We start from the raw sequence: 17433 nt of genomic DNA, 5'->3' as shown, positions 1-17433 counted from the left end.
CTGCTGTCCCTAGGCAGGACAGACAGCATGAGCTGCCCTGTACAGAAGACCAGACACGGGGTGCTATTTCAACCATGATCAACTCCATTTCGAGTATCAAGGAAGACCGAAGCATCGAAGTGAATGTGGAGAAGGCCAGAACTCGCCCTCCACTGAGGCCTCGGGTTTGGTGGTGTTCAGACCCGGCTTGGTGGTCACTCTTCACAGAAGGACTGAGTTTGTGCGGCTGTTCTCCTCAATGCTGATGGGAGGCTGTTTTTGAAATTCTGAGATTTGTGTGATTATTGGATTGTGGTTTATATTGATCTCCTTCAGTTTTCTGTATTTTCTTTCTTGTTGCTGATTGCTGCGTTGGCGATATGTTGGTTTTTGTGTGAGGGAGGGGTTGGGTGTTTGGGGTCTGATATTCTTGTTGGTTTTTCTGTGTGGGCGATCTGTTAGTTTTTGTATGTGTGGAGAGGGGATGGGTGCTTGATACTATTGTCGTTGTTCTGTTTTGCAAGAGAGGGGGTTGGGCTGTGGGGTTTTTGATGTATGAGCAGCCATTGCCCATCTGGGTGCGAGGGAGGGGCTGGGTGGTTTGGGGTTTGCTAGTTTTGTTTCTTTTTCATGTGGGGGGGGTTGATGGGTAGATTTTTTTTCCTTTCCAAAACTCCCATGTTTTATTTTGCATTTCATGACTATCTGTAGAAGACAAATATCAGAGTTGGATTGTACATGCATACTTTGACAATAAAATTAACCTTGATGGGATTACGTAAGTGATTACCCCAGGGAGAAGACTGTTACCATCTAGGATCCAGCAGCTTCCCCTCTGCACACAAGCTGACCAAGTAGGGATATCCAGCCTGAACACCAGTTGACCCTGTGGGGGTGCCCAGCAGATCCCGAAAGGACTCACCTTCAACTGGCGGTACTTCTCTGTCCGGGTGGTTAGCAGAGCCTCCACTGAGGGCAGGTCACCGGGCAACTCAGCCTCAGCCAAGTCAGTGCCGAAAGCTTGCAACATCTGGGCAATGTCCTTGACCATCACAGCAAAGCTCTCGATTGCCTGAACATGAGAACAGACAGACGTAAACAATGACAAAAGCAGCATGACAAGAGTTCCCATGGAAATTCAAATCCCCACTTTCAAAGAAACAGGTCATTCAGCCCATCAAGTGGGTGCTGTGCTGTTATTGTGCCTCGAGAGGTTGAACATTTATCTACATCTGCAGGATTTATCCATAACCCACCTAAGGTCATCTTCTCCCCTACAGGAAGTAGAGCCTCTGTGAATTTAGAGGAGGATTACAGTGATTTTACTGCCCTTGTGGTTTCAGACACCTTCCCCCTATCATCACAGCACACTGGGCATGGACACGTCCTGCAGAGTGCCAGTGTATGGTCAGAGTTGGCACCTTGAATTCACAGAGTCCCAGAAGCAGTCTGTAAGGAGTTTGTACTTTCTCTCTGTGACCACAGGGGTTTCTTCCCTCAGTCCAAGACGTACCCGTTGGGAGGTTAATTGGTCATTGTACATTGTTCTGTGATTAGGTGAGGGTTAAGTCGGGGGATTACGGGTGGCGTGGCTCAAAGGGCCAGAAGAGGCTATTCCGTGTTGTATTTCTATATAAGAAATAATACATCGAAGCAACCTAGATGAGAGAAGATGGAGGGCTACGTGGGAGAGAAAGGTTAGATTGCTCTTGGAGAAGGTTCGAATGTCAGCACAGCATCGTGGGCTGAAAGACCTGTGACATGTATATTCTACAGCCCAGAAACACTCAATCCCAGACACACATCCAGCAGGGAGACAATTTCACGGATGCAGAAATCACCATGAACCCTTATCAAACCTATGGGCCTGAGAAAATTGAAACAGGGCAAAACAGGAAGTTAAATAAGATAATCAGTGAGAAGTGGCCTCAGTGGCTGCTGGATGTCACTCGGGGACTGAAAAAAACATTGAAAAAGAAACCAAAGGCAAAACTTAAACCCACATCATTGAAAGGAATTCCACCAAACCATTGGCACAGCTTGGATACGAGGAAATCAAAATGTCAGGAAATTGTTATCTTGTTATAAATCAGCTTGCATCAACATCCATAATTAATGCGCACCATGGTTCTATTTTAGGTGAAGATATTGTTAACTAGTAGGACAGCAGATGTAGGTCAGGGAGACACTGCTTGTATTTCTATTTGCAGTAACACACACACACACACAAAATGCTGGAGGAACTCAGCAGGTCAGGCAGCATTTATGGAAAGGAATAAACAGTCGATTTTTCAAGCTGAAACCCTTCATTAGGTCCGAAAAGAAGGGGAAAGATGCCAGAATCGGAAGGTCAGGGGAGGGAGAGGAGGACAGGCTGGAAGGTGATAGGTGAAGCCATGTGGGTGGGGAGGGGGATAATGGCCCTTGTGGCTAAAGGGATCAGGGGGTATGGAGGGAAGGCAGGTACAGGATTCTGAGTTGGATGATCAGCCATGATCATACTGAATGGCGGTGCAGGCTCGAAGGGCCGAATGGCCTACTCCTGCACCTATTTTCTATGTTTCTATGTGAGAAGCTGGAAGACAAAGGGCTGAAGGAGGAATCTGACAGGAGAGGAGAGTGAGCCGTGGGAGGAAGGGAAGGAGGGGGAGACCCAGGGGAAGATCATAGGCAGGTGAGGAGAAGTGGTAAGAGGCCTGAATGGGTATTAGGAGGAGGAGGAAAGGAGAGGAAGAAGAAATCGATGTTCATGCTATCAGGTTAGAGGCTACCTGGATGGAATATGAGGTGTTGCTCCTCCACCCTGAATGTGGCCTCATCATGGCAAAAGAGGAGGCCATGGACTGACATGTTGGAATGGGAATGGAGATAGAAATTAAAATGGTTGGCCAGCGGGACATCCCACTTTTGCAGATGAAGCAGAGATGCTGAACAAAGCACCAGTTTATTTCTATTTGTCAGTTTTGGCCAAAGTCTGATAATAACACAATATTCCAAAAGATTTAGATTCAGGAAAAAATATTTATCCCATGTACAGTACATCGAAACATATAGTGAAATGTGTCATTTGCATTAACAACCTGAGGATGTGCTGGGGGCAGCTCGTAAGTGTCACCACATATTCCTGTGCCAACATAGCAGGGCAGAAAAACACAGAACCTAACAAGCAACAAAGCAACAAAAGCAGAACAAGACTTTCCTCCCCTCCTCCCTCCCACACACAATCCTCAAACTCCAGACAGAAGGTATTCTTTTATATTTGCAAATATGCAATCATTGTTCGGCAGTAAACAGGAAGGGACTGAGATAAAGTCATAGAGCACTACAGCTCAAGAACAGGCACTTCGGCCCATCCAGACTGTGATAAGTATTAATCTGCCTAGTCCTATCAATCTGTGCCTGGACCATAGCCCTGCATATCCCTACCATCCACATAAACACCCAAACCTCTCAGACGTTGAAAGGAGAGGCCACAGGGCCAATCAGCCTTCGACCCAAGACGGGAGAGTCTGGTGGTCTGCTGTCGGCCGTCCACGCCTCAGCAGGGGTGATGGACTTAAGAAGAAGTTGGTACGACATACAACAAAAAACAATATTCAACAATTACAATGAATAAATATTCAGTATATATTTATTCTATATAAATTCATATATGTATTTATTCTTTATACACACATACATAAAATATCAAGTTAGAGGTTAAAGGATAACCTAAATAAACAACATCTCCTGATTCTCCTTTGTATATCCTGCCTGTTATTTCCTCAAGGAATTCCAGCTGGTTAGGGTTTGACTGGCAGGCAAAGCCTCATGGAATGATGATAGAGGTGCAGCCAGTGATCTTTCCAACTGGTTTGTAAGGCAAAGTCTCCTGGAGTGATGGTAGACTGCAGCCAATGATCTTCCCTGCTGGTTAATGTTAGATTAATTAGCAAACCGAGATGTGTCTACAGTCTTTGCTGGATGCGATCCACAGACGAGAGGAACATAACTGCATAATATGGACAGACAACCTGTTCCCCCCCACCACACACACACGCAGACACACAACGAGCCGTACCGTGCGGAACAGGATCCACTCATGGTGACAGTAGTCAAGGGTGCCGCCAAACTCACGCGTCAGCTGACTCTCTTCGATGTAGTTCAGAAGCTCTGTAACCGAGTTCAACATAACAACCTGCGGGAACACCAACACCAACAACGTGGATAGACGTCACATCCCAGACACTCCGGGCAGGAGAACTCACCTTTATCACAGCGCAAGCACAAAACCCTCTGCAGTGCTGAAAATCTAGAGCAACACACAGAGAATGCTGGAGAAACACAGCAGGCCTGGCAGCATCTATGGAAGTGAATCAGCGGTCGATGTTTTGGGCTGAGACCCTTCATCAGAACTGGTAAGGAGCAGGGAGATGTCAGAATAAGAAGGTGGGGAAGGGGGAGGAGGACAAGCTGGCGGGTGATAGATGAAACCAGATTGGGGGGGGGAGGTGGGTGGGAGGTAGAAACTGCGAGGTAATAGATAGAAGAGGCCAGAATGGGTAATAGAAGAAGAGGGAAGGGAGGGAAAAATATTACTGGAAGACGAAATCGATGTTCATACCTTGAGGTTGGAGGCTACCTAGATGGAACATGAGGTGCTGCTCCTCCACTCTGAGAGTGGCCTCACAGTAGTGGAATATAGAGTCAATGATTTCAGTCAAACCCTTCATCAAGACCGAATGGCAGTGAATCTGTTGTTTTCATTGCCGTAGACACCTATGGAGGCCAATTCACTGGGTATATTTAAAGTGAAGGCTGATAGGTTCTTGATTAGTCAGGGTGTCAAAGGTAATGGGGAGAAGTCAAGAGAGTGGGATTGAGAGGGATAATAAATCAGCCATGATGGAATAGTAGAGCAGACTTGATGGGCTGAAAGGCCTAATTCTGCTCCTATATCTTGTGCAATGGCGTGTAACCATGCTGTATCTCTAAATGGCTAAATTGTTCTTAATCAGGTGCAGTTGCCTGAGAGCTACAAGCAAAAATCTGGCCTTCTCTTCGCCAAGTACCAGTTGTGGGGTTTTTTTCCTGCCAGCCCCAGGAAACGTTTGGCCCTGGGTGAGCTCCACCTGAAAGATATCAGCTCTAACAGCACAGTGGCTGACACCGGAGAGGGTTTGACCCACAACCGCCTGATTCAGAAGCACAAGCGTCAGTCACTGGGCTAGGTCTGAAGTCTGTGGGGTGACAGCTATCGGGGCTGTGTGTCTCACCACGAGCACACCCACCCTCCAGGACCACGCTCCATCAGAAATCTACAGGTGGAAGAATTCGAATGGGCCGAAGGAACTCTGGAGTAGGAAACGTTCTTCGTAAATTCTATTGTATTCCTTATTTTCCCACAAACATCTGCAAGAAAATGAATCTCAAGGCTTTATATGGGGGCACATATGTATTTTTATCATAATTTTTACTTTAAACTTTGAGGCACTGTTTTAAAGCAGCGAATTACCCTCCAGATATTAAAAATAAAGATTGGTATTATTTGTCACATGGACATCAAAAAGTTCTGAATGGTGAAATGCTTCATTTGCATCAAATCAAAGCAGTCAGGATTGCCCGCGATTCCAACACTAACTCAGCATTTCCACAACTCTCTTACTACTGACCCCCAGTACCCAGAGGAAACCCATGTGGTCACGGGGATTACTTACAAACTCCTAACAGCCAGCGGCAGGAATTGAACCCCCATCCTATAGCTGGTGCAGTAAACGTGTTGCACTGCCCACTACGGTACCGTGCCACTCAGAATGCACGGCCCTGGGGTGTGGCCATGCAGATCCAGCTTCGGCCTTCAAATGGAAATCAGGCAAGACAGCAGCACCGTACAGCAAGTGCAGGAGGCCCGTCTACGAAGGGCTAGCACAAACCCAGTGGGCCATTTGGCCAGTGTTGATGAATAGCATTGGTGATGCAGCCTTGCTTTAACAACGGCTGCATCAGGAAAGCCTTTTGATGTCTGAACAACACTCTGGTACTGTGTGGGGCTGTAAAGCGAGTTAGGTCCTTCAGAGGTGGAAGGCAGGGACCGAGAGAGGACAGGATTAAAGGGAGGAATAGAGAGAAGGTGAAATATACAGACCTGGGAGAGGAAGAATCCTCATCTTGAAAATGTATAAAGCCATGTAGTGAAACACAAGCCACAGGGCCAATTAATCTTCTTTAGGCCCAGGACAGAGGACTCTGGTGAGCTACTGTTGGCAGCCTATGCCCCAGTACGGGTGATGGGTTTAAGAAGAAGAGGAAATGCAGAGAAGGTGGGGGGACTGAGAGGGTGAGAGGCGACACCGTGGACAGAGGGAAGCATTTCTTACCGGCAGTTTTAGGATGAATTCGTCCTGGCTAAGGCGGAAGCTGATGTCCGAGATGGCACGCTGTAGAAAGCCGGATGGACGCAGCACCAGGACGAGCTGCAGGTTCCCTGGACAGCAGGCCTTGGGGAGGGAAAACATGTCAGAACCGGGAGGGGAAGCTCCAGGAAGCAGTGAATTCAGCCCAGTACCTCACGGCACATCCCTCCCCACCTACCATCACAATCCATCACAAGCAAACCCCTCCCAGTGTAAAGCACATTTACATGAAGTACTGCCGCAAGAAAGAAGCGTACATCAGTATCAAAATCACAGTGAGCTTATTATCCAAGTATGCATGTATCACCAGGTACTACCCAGAGATTCATCCAACTTCTTGCAAGAAGTCACAGGAAAATCTAGAAATACAATATAGTTTATTAAAAACATAATCTATAAGCAAAGACTGACAAATAACCAATGTGCAAAAGAAGACTAATTGTGGAAATAAAATATATAGATTTAGAAATAAAGTTGAGAACATGAGTTGTAGAGCCCTTGAAAGTGAGTCCATATGTTGTGGAATCAGTTCAGCGGTGAAATGACTGATGTTATCCAGGCTGGATCAGGAGCCTGATGCTTGTGGGGTAATGACTGTTCCTGAACCTGGTGCTGTGGGACCTAAGGCTCATTGTGGTGAGTTGACGTTATCCATGCTGGATCAGGTATCTGATGGTTGAGGGGTAATAACTGTTCCTGAACCTGGTGGTGTGTGTCCTAGGCTCCTGTACCTTCCTGATTCCAGCACAGCCTGGATGGTGGGGGTCTCTGATGATGGATGCTGCTTTCTTGCAATGCCATTCAGTGTAGATGCACTCATTTCTCATTTGCCTCCACCATCCAGGCCATGTTCTCTTCCTACTGCTACCAGGGAAGGAGGTACGGGAGTCTGAGGTCTCACACCACCAGGTTCAGCAACAGTTATTACCCTTCAACCTGTCTCCTGACCAGTGTGGAAAACTTGACTCACCTCATCGTTGAACTGTTTCTGAAACCTACACACTCACTTAATGACTCTACAGCTCATGTTCTCAGTGCTATTATTTGCACAGTTTGTCTTCTTTTGCACATTGATTGGTTGTTACTTTGTTCATGTATGTTTTTTCAATAGATTCTATGGTATTTCTTTATTGTTCCTGTATATGCCTGCAAGAAAATGAATGTCAAGGTAGTACAACATATACATACTTTGATAATAAATTTACCTTCAACTTTGGACCATCAGTATCTACAGTAGTGAGGCCGCAAGAAGGCAACATTCATCATCAAGTATCCTCACCATTAAGGCTGTGTTATCTTCTCGCTGATACCATCGGACTGGAGGTACAGAATCCTGAAGTTCCTCACCATCAGGTTCGAGAACAGTCACTTCACTTCAACAACTCAGTTCTTGAACCAACCGGCACAACCCTAATCACTACAGTTTAGTAACACCATGACCACTTTAATTACTTGGTACTACTATAGATTTTTGTGTGTTCAAACTGTGTTCTTTCTCTGATAATTTATGCTTAGGATGTTGAACATGCAGCTGTATAGGACAGTACCTGACCTTTGGCCAATGATGTTGTGTCAGCCTTTAAGCCTACTCCAAGATACGGAGGGACTATTGCACAGCATCAGAAAAAGCTACAAGAAGTTGCAAACTCAGCCCTCCATCAAGGGCACTAGACTTCCCACCATCGAGGACATCTTCAGAAGACGCTGCCTCAAAGAGACAGCATCCTTCATGAAGGAAACACATTACCTAGGACATGCCCTCTTCTCATTGCTACCATCAAGGTGGAGGTACAGGAACCTGAAGACACACACGCAATGTTTCAGGAACAGCTTCTTCCCTCTGCTATCCAAATTTCTGAACGGACAATGAACACTACATCACTACTTCCTCTGCTCTCTACTTGCACTACTCATTTATTTTATATATTTATTATAATTTAACATTTTTATAATTATGTATTGCAATGTACTGCTGCCCAAAACAACAAATTTCATGGCATATGCCAGTGATATTAAACCTGACTCTAATTCTGATTCTGATTCTGATTAATTTAATCCTTCCTTCCTGCACAGCTCTCCATTTTTCTGTCATCCATGTGCCTATCTAAGATTTTCTTAAATGTCCCTAATGTATCCGACTCGACCCTACCATCACCCCTGACAGGGTATTCCATGCACCCACTACCCTGTGTAAAGAAATTACCTCTGACATCTCCCCCCCCCATACTTTCCTCCAATTACTTTAAAGCTATGCCCTCTGTGTTAGGCATTTCCAACCTAAGAAAAAAGGAGGCTGTCCATTCAATCTACTTCTCTCTTCACCTTGTACATCTCTGGCAAGTCATTTCTCCTCCTCCTTCACTCCATGAAGAAAAGCCCTAGGTCATTGAACCTGTCCATAAGACATGCTCCCTAATTGAGGCAGCTCCTTGGTAAATCTCCTCTGCAGCTTCTCTAAAGCTTCCACATCCTTCACTTTAAAGGAATGACCAGAACTGAACAAGAGTGGTCTAACCAGAGTTTTATAGAGCTGTAACATTACTTCACGGCTCTTGAATTCAATCCCCAGCTAATGAAGGGCAACACACCGTACCCTATCAACTGATGCGGCAACATTGACAAACCTATGGATGTGGACCCCAAGGTCTCTCTGTTCCTGTAAACTGCTAAGAATTGACAACGAACTCCCATGGCCCTGAGAAATGGAACAGGCTCTGCTGTATAACTGGTTGAGGTATTGGCGCTGCAATCTGCTCACAATATTGACTGGTGGTGGTGAAACACAATCCTATCAAATACAAACGTAACGACAATATCAATCAGCTGAGATAATAGTACTAGCCAGGAGAGAAATTTGGTTCAAATCATTTAACACTGCAGGTCAGCTCTTAACGGGCACTAGCCTCCCCAACATCGAAGATGTTTGCAGAAGGCAATGCCCCAGGATGGCGGCGTCCATCGTTAGGCATCTCCAGCTTCCAGAACAAGCCCTCTTCTCACTGCCATTGTCAGGGAGACGGTACAGGAGCCTGAATACACACATCAGAGCCTTGGGAACAGCTTCTTCATCTCCATAATCAGATTTCTGAATGGTCCATGAACACTATCTCACTTTTTGTTCTGTTTTTGTACTAGATTTTTTAAAATCATATTTCTTAATATAAAGTTGTTCTAATTATTATGATGCTGAGGCGTTATGAGACATTGGTCAGACTTCACTTGGAATACTGTGAGCAGTTTTGGGCCTGTTGTCTAAGGAAGGATGTGCTGGTATTGGAAAGAGTCCAGAGGAGGTTCACGAAAATGATCCCAGGAAGGATGTCAGCCAAGGTGGAATGGGGAATCACACTCAACAGGCTGAATGGCCTAATTCTGCTCCTACGTCTTGTGATCTTATGGAAAGGATTAATGCATGAGGTGTGTTTGATTCGGGTAGATGGAGCTCGTCAGCCTGGGAAGGCAGTCCATTGAAGAGAGGGAAAACACTGATTTCAAACCTCCGCCACCTTGCGGCCATACCCACTCATGGGAAAGGCTTCGGGAGTAAACCCTGAGGACAAATCCAGAGCCGGAGTCCCTAAGGCAGCCTGACGTTGCCTTTAGCCTCGTTCTGGCAACTCTTGCGATGACACTGATGCCAAGCTGTATTGGTCCTTGCCCTTCCCTTGATCAACATCGGTGGCGTGGAGAGGGGAGACTTGCAGCATGGACAATTGCCGGTCTTCCATACAACCTTGCCCAGGCCTGCGCCCTGGAAAGGAGAAGCAAGACTTCCCAGGCGCAGATCCGTGGTCTCGCAGGACTTTTGGATACCACGTTTGATAGCTCTGGGTCCGTACTGACAGGAGTTTAGAAGAATGCAGGGGGAGTATCACTGAAACCTATGAGAAGTAGTAATGGCAGTAATGAGAAGAAGGAACGTCCTGGACGGAGAGAGCCCCTAACGATGGCTGCTCGCTTGTTAAGGCACCCCCTCTTCAAGATATCCTCGATGGTGAGGTTCAGGTAGAGGGAAGGGTCTGAGTTATAGCAGGAGGTTGAGCAGGTAGGGATTTTACTCTTGAATGTAGGAAACTGAGGAATGATCTTATGTTGACATCCTTCTGTCTTGAAAGGCGGTGAGTAGCACACGAGAAAAGTCAGCATCACGATGGTGCTACCCATGCAGCAGGTCCTTCAGGAGCCCTCTGCTGATACGTCCTAACCCTCTGAGTTGCAGCTGGATGAGGAGGGAGAACATACTGGGTTGCCTGCAAGTTGTAAAGCATTATGGTGATCTTATAGAGATGTATAAGATCATGAGGGTGAATGAGTACAGTCTTTTTTCTGGGGATGGGGAATCGTGAACTGGAGGGAACAGGTTTAAGGTGAGAGGAATACGGTGAAATAGAAACCTCAGGGACAAATTATTCATCCAGAATGTGGTTAGCATATGGAATATATGGTTGAGACAGGTACATTAAAATGTACTTAGACAGCCACATGGACAGGAATGGTTGGGAAGTGTAAGGGACAAAACCAGGTAAATGGGACTAATGTAGATGTGAATCTTGGTCAGCATGGACCAGATGGGCCAAAAGGCCTGTTTCTGTGCTGTATGACTCTATGACTCTGTATGACCAGCTCTGTGGGCTTACACACAGTTCAGTCAGATCCCAGTTAACTTATCGCTCCACACTGTAGCTATCTCATCAACCCTTAATGCCTCTAAAGTCTGTCTATCTCATCTGCAAAGACTTCAATTGGCTCCTCCCATCCCTCCAGTATTCCAGTTTTTTGAGGAGGAAATTCCATAACTGTGCACTTCCATGTGAGAGATAGTATTCCCTGATTCCAAACCACCAGCTTGAAAAACTTAGACAAGGGACTGCAGATGATGGAATCTGGAGCTAAAATCAAACTTCTGGAGGGACTCAGCAGGTTAAGCAGCATCTGTAGGGCAAAAGGAAGATCTGAACTTCAGTTCGAGATTCTGCATGAATTGCTGAGTTTTTCCAGAAATTTGTTTCATTACTCCATATTCTAGCATCTGGGAATTCAGACCTTCAATTCCTTAAAAGTGGCTTCAAGGTAAATAGGGTCATGAGGAAAGCTTTTGACACAATGGCCTTCGTAAATCAAAGTAGTGAGTGTAGAAGATGGGCTGTTATATTGAAGTTGCGTAAGATGTTGGTGAAATCTAATTTTGAGTATTGTGTGCATTTCTGGTTGCCTCCTACAGGAATGATGGCAATATAATTGAAAGAGTACAGAGAAAATTTACAAGAATGTTGCCAGGTCTGGAGGGCCTGAGTTATAGGGGAAGGTTGAATTACTCTCTGAAGCATAGGAAAATGAGGGGAGATTTGACAGAGGTATACAAAATTATGATGAGTATAGATCGGGTAAATGTAATCAGGCTTTTTCCACTGAGGTTAGGTGAGACCAGAACAAGAGGTCATAGGTTAAGGGTGAAAGGTGAAATGTTTAAGGGCAACATGAGGAGCAACTTCTTCACTCAGAGGGTAGTGGGAGTGTGGAATGAGAAATTTGGATAAGTACGTGGATGGGAGGGGCATGGATAGCTATGGTCCAGGTGTGGGTTAATTGGACCAGGCATTAATAACTTGGCATGGATTAGATGGGCTGAAGGGTCTGTTTCTCTGCTGTAGTGCTCTATGACTATGACCCATCTGCGGTCTCTTCTGTCACAAATAACATTCCTCTCTCGAAACCCTTGATGAGACCATCTTGCTCTGTCTTCCAGAGAGAGCGTAAGCCAGCTTTATTGGCCTTCGGGTCACAAGGAAAGCTCATTTCTAATTCGTGGCACCAAGCTCTCCAATCTATGTCTACCCTTTATTTGTCCTTCCTGATACATGAAGCTAGGAAGCCCTAGATTCGGGTGTAGACTAAGGCCCAGGTGATGTTGTATTCCAGACCGACAGTGACCCCAATATCAGTGCATCATCGTTCATTCGTCACTGACACAACATCCACCTCCACCCACGCACACACACCTAACTACCCCACACAGTCCAGTTTAACAACAAAGATGTGAATCAGCCTCACATTTATTATCCCTCACTTATATTCAAGATGCAAAATTGCTTAATGTCATTTCCAATACACAAATGTAAAAGAACAAAATCATTTTTACTCCGCATCAAAAAATATAAAATGCACAATAAATATAGACATATACGTTAGCTTATATGCATAGATTGATTGTACTGTATGTTGATAAAGTGACGCTAGGCACAGGAGTGTTGCTACATAAGGTGACTGACAAGAAGTGATAAAGTAGTGGTGGTTGGCGGTGAGTGGGTGGAGGTGTTGATCAACCTTACTGCTTGGGGAAAGTAACTGCCCCAAAATATAACTCAACATTTGTTATGTTGTAGCAGTAGTATGGGGTAAAAGAGAGAAAGATTATATATCACTCCAGGTCATGGGTGTAATGAACGAATACGCAACCTACCCATGCACAGCAAGATCCCACTATTACAAACCCCTTTTCAGGATATTGATGGGGGGGGGGGTAAGTAATGACCTAGACAATGTTGGCGGAAGTATCTCCAAAGTGGGGGTGTGATGTTGTATCCCTGCTCTCCCAGGGGTGGAATCAAGATTGAAGATTATTTAAAGTCATTTCCTGAACACAGGTGTAAAGGAGAATGAAATAATTGTACCCAAATCCGGAGGGGCGAATGCTGCTCGCTGGCGGAGTCACAGCCTGGCACTGGCGTTATGCCGCCGACTGTGACAAGATGTGCTTGCGGTTTATTCTTAACGCATAAATGTTAGTATTCCTAAAAGGGAAGGCGGTTCTGTCCTCTACAGGGACAGTCAAGGTGCCAGGACGCCGGGGTCGTCAATGCAGCAACTAAAGACGGGTTAAAGGGTCGCGGAGGGCTTGTCAGCGGTGACATCTCCGGGACCCGTGCACCCCAGGGTGCCAGACCCCCCTTCCCCACCGCTCCAGCGGCTCTGCGGAACAGCAGGCTGGCACTGCGGGACGGCTGCGCTCTCTCCCCGTGTGTCCCGGCAGAGGTACCGCAGTCCCCATCTGCCCGAGCCCGGCTCCGCTCGCTGCCGGGGGCGGCCTTACCGCATTCTTCTTGGACTTGCTGTTGCTCCTGTGGACCTCTGCCTCGGCCATAGTCGGTGTCCAGGCGCACACAGGTGAGGGGTGACCCTTCTGCCGGCTCTTTCCTGCGCATGGATGCGGGCGACTGCCGGAATGAGACCTCTCTGCCCAGCGCTGACTGACTGCACGATGTCAATACCAACTGAAGCCCCCTCCCCCCGCTCTCCAACTACCGGCGGAGCCCACGCTCTGTGCGAGCAACGGTCCCCGGACAGTACCCGCAATGTTCACCGTCACCCTGTATATTCAGTCTCTCTCTCTCTCACACACACACACACTCATGCACGCACATTCTCTTTCTCATACACACACGCTCTCAATTATACATGCTCTCTCTCACACACACACACACACACTCACACTCACATTCTCAATCCCACATACTCAAACATACACTCACACACACACACACACACACACTCACATTCTCAATCCCACATACTCAAACATACACTCACACACACACACACACACACACACACACTCACATTCTCAATCCCACATACTCAAACATACACACACACACACACACACACACACTGAAATGTACACACACACTCTCTTTCTCACACAAAAGTCAGCACAACATTGTGGGCCAAAGGGCCTTTACTGTGCAGTATTATTCTACCGTCTCTATTCTGTTCCCATCACTACCCCTGGCACCCCCTTTTCCACCACTCTGTGTAAAAAAAAGAGCTTGCTCCACATATTGTTTTAACTTTCCCCTCTCACCATAAAAGCATGCTCTCTGGTATTTGACATCTCCATCCTGGGAAAAAGATCAATACCTAATAAAATTGCCACAGCATGTCTCCATTCTTAAACTCCTAGTGCCTTGCATTAAAAGCCAGGGTAACATCAGCCACTCTACCTGTGAACTTATACAGTTTGTGCTCAGGTGCACTAGATCCCCCTGTGCTCCTCTCATTTGCAATCTCCATGGTCTGCCTGTAGATTCCTCTTACCAACGTGTGCAGTCTCTCACTTTCCCACATCTGACAACTACCTCTCCATATCCTGTGCAGCAGTCCTATTGCAACATTACCACGTACGTATACCTTCACACAAGGTTGGTGGAGTTGTAGACAGCGTTGAAAGTTTTCCTAGGTTACAACGGGACACTGACAGGATGCAAAGCCAGCTGAGAAGTGGCAGATGGGAAAAGTGTGAAGTGATTCACTTTGGAAGATCGAACTTGAAGACAACACAGAATTAAAGGCAGGATTCTTAGCAGTGTGAGAGAACAGAGGAATCTTAGAGTCCACATCCATAGATCCCTCAAAACTTCTGCACAAGTTAATGTTGCAGTTCTATAAAATTAGTTAGACCACACTTGGAATATTGTGTTCAGTTCTGGTCACCTCATTATAGGAAGGATGTGGAGACTTTAGAGAGGGTGCAGAAGAGGATAGTTTGAGTAATCTAGGGCTTTTCTCTTTGTAGCTCAGGAGGATGAGATGTGACTTAATGGAAGTGTATAAGATGATGAGAGTTAGAGATCAAATGGACAGCCAGAGACTTTTTCCAGGGTGGAGATGGAGAATACAAGGGGGCATAATTTGAAGGTGATTGAAGGAAAGTATAGGGAGATGTCACAGGTAGGCTTTTTTTTTACACAGAGAGTAATGGGTGTGGAGAATGCACTGCCTGGGCTGGTGGTAGAGGCAGATATGTTAGGGATTTTTAAGAAATTCCTACATAGGCACATGAATGGTAGAAAAATTGAGGGCTACGTAGGAGGGAAAGGTTAGATTTGATCTTAGAGTAGGTTAGATGGTCATGGGCCGAAAGGCCTGTACTGTGATGCAATGTTCTATGTATGTGATCAGCCACTCTCTTCCCTCCACCAAGCTATCATTGTAAAATAAAGGGTGGCACGGTAGCATAGCGGTTAGTGCAAAGCTATTACGCTTGGGGCATTGGAGCTGAGAGTTCAATTCTGGCACAGTCCATAAGGCAATTATATATTCTCCTCATCATTGTGCGGGTTTCCTTGCACATTCCAAACACATTTAGTAGGGTAATTGGTCATTGTAAATTGTCCTGTAATTAAGCTAGGGTTAAATAAAAACGTAGAAACATAGAAAACATACAGCACAATACAGGCCCTTCGGCCCACAAAGCTGTGTAGAACATGTCCCTACCTTAGAACTACCTAGGCTTTACCCTTCGCCCTCTATTTTTTTAAAGCTCCATGTACCCATCCAGGAGTCTTTTAAAAGACCCTATCATTTCTGTGTCCACCACCACCACCGGTAGCCCACTCCACACACTCACCATTCTCTGCGTAAAAAACTTACCCCTGACATCTACTCTGTACCTACTCCCTAGCACCTTAAAACTGTGCCCTCTCATGCTAGCCATTTCAGCCCTGGGGAAAAGCCTCTGACTATCCACACGATCAATGCCTCTTGAACACCTCTATCAGGTCATCTCTCATCTTCTGGTGTTCCAAGGAGAAAAGGCCAAGTTCACTCAACCTATTCTCATAAGGCATGCTCCCCAATCCAGGCAACATCCTTGTAAATCTCCTCTGCACCCTTTCTACGGTTTCCATGTCCTTCCTATAGTGAGGTGTCCAGAATTGAGCACAGTACTCCAAGTGGGGTCTGACCAGGGTCCTATATAGCTGCAACATTACCTTTTGGCTCTTAAACTCAATCCCACGATTGATGAAGGCCAATGCACCGTGTGCCCTCTTAACCATAGAGTCAACCTGCGCAGCTGCTTTGAGCATCCTATGGACTCAGACCCCAAGATCCCTCTGATCCTCCACACTGCCTAGAGTCTTACCATTAATGCTATATTCTGCCATCATATTTGACCTACCAAAATGAACCATCTCACAATTATCTGGGTTGAACTCCATCTGCCACTTCTCAGCCCAGTTTTGCACCCTATCAATGTCTCATTGTAACTTCTGACAGCCCCCCACACTATCCACAACACCCCCAACCTTTGTGTCATCAGCAAATTTACTAACCCATCCCTCCACTTCCTCATCCAGGTCATTTATAAAAATCACAAAGTGTAGGGGTCCCAGAACAGATTCCTGAGGCCGACCACTGGTCACCAACCTCCATGCAGAATATGACCCATCTACTACCACTCTCTGCCTTCTGTGGGCAATTTAGTTCTGGATTCACAAAGCAATGTCCCCTTGGATCCCATGCCTCCTTACTTTCTTAATAAGCCTTGCATGGGGTACCTTATCAAATACCTTGCTAAAATCCATATACACTGCATCTATGGTTCTACCTTCAATGTGCTTAGCAACATCCTCAAAAAATTCAATCAGGCTCTTAAAGCACGACCTGCCCTTGACAAAGCCATGCTGACTATTCCTAATCATATTATGCCTCTCCAAATGTTCATAAATCCTGCCTCTCAGGATCTTCTCCATCAACTTACCAACAACTGAAGTCAGACTTGCTGGTCTATAATTTCCTGGGGTATCTCTACTCCCTTTCTTGAATAAGGGAACAACATCTGCAACCCTCCAATCCTCCAGAAACTCTCCTGTCCTCACTGATGATGCAAAGATCATTGCCAGAGGCTCAGCAATCTCCTCTCTCGCTTCCCACAGTAGCCTGGGGTACATCCCGTCCGGTCCCGGTGACTTATCCAACTTGATGTTTTCCAAAAGCTCCAGCACATCCTCTTTCTTAATATCTACATGCTCAAGCTTTTCAGTCCTCAGCAAGTCACTCTAGGGAGATGCCAATCAATATTGAGGAAATTAAAATCTCTCACCACAACAACCCTGTTGTTATTACTCCCTTCCAGAATCTGTCTCCCTATCTGCTCCTTGATGTCCCTGATACTATTGGGTGGTCTATAAAAAACACCCAGTAGAGTTATTGACCCATTCCCATTCCTAACTTCCACCCACAGAGACTCCGTAGACAACCCATCCATGATTTTTCCTTTTCT

General features: G+C 46.0%; 1 protein-coding gene across 2 annotated transcripts in view; it reads right to left on the bottom strand.

Moving 5' to 3' along the window:
* Window positions 1-17433, bottom strand: part of mcf2a (MCF.2 cell line derived transforming sequence a) — a 188674-nt gene that overhangs the window by 93778 nt on the left and 77463 nt on the right. Inside the window, exons 1-4 of one of the 2 annotated variants that reach the window (XM_063061167.1) lie at window positions 13462-13779; window positions 6336-6455; window positions 4040-4156; window positions 902-1051 (exon numbers count right to left, since the gene is read on the bottom strand). In XM_063061167.1, the coding sequence (XP_062917237.1) occupies window positions 902-1051; window positions 4040-4156; window positions 6336-6455; window positions 13462-13512 (438 nt within the window). In that variant the 5' untranslated portion in view covers window positions 13513-13779. Of the gene's footprint in view, window positions 1-901; window positions 1052-4039; window positions 4157-6335; window positions 6456-13461; window positions 13780-17433 lie in introns of those variants that run through there. The other variant, XM_063061166.1, reaches the window with a different exon arrangement.

Source organism: Mobula hypostoma, chromosome 10 (assembly GCF_963921235.1).
Source record: "Mobula hypostoma chromosome 10, sMobHyp1.1, whole genome shotgun sequence".
Classification (NCBI taxonomy): Eukaryota; Metazoa; Chordata; class Chondrichthyes; order Myliobatiformes; family Myliobatidae; genus Mobula; species Mobula hypostoma.
The sequence above is the reverse complement of the archived record's forward strand: the minus strand, read 5'-3'. Positions and strand labels throughout refer to the sequence as shown.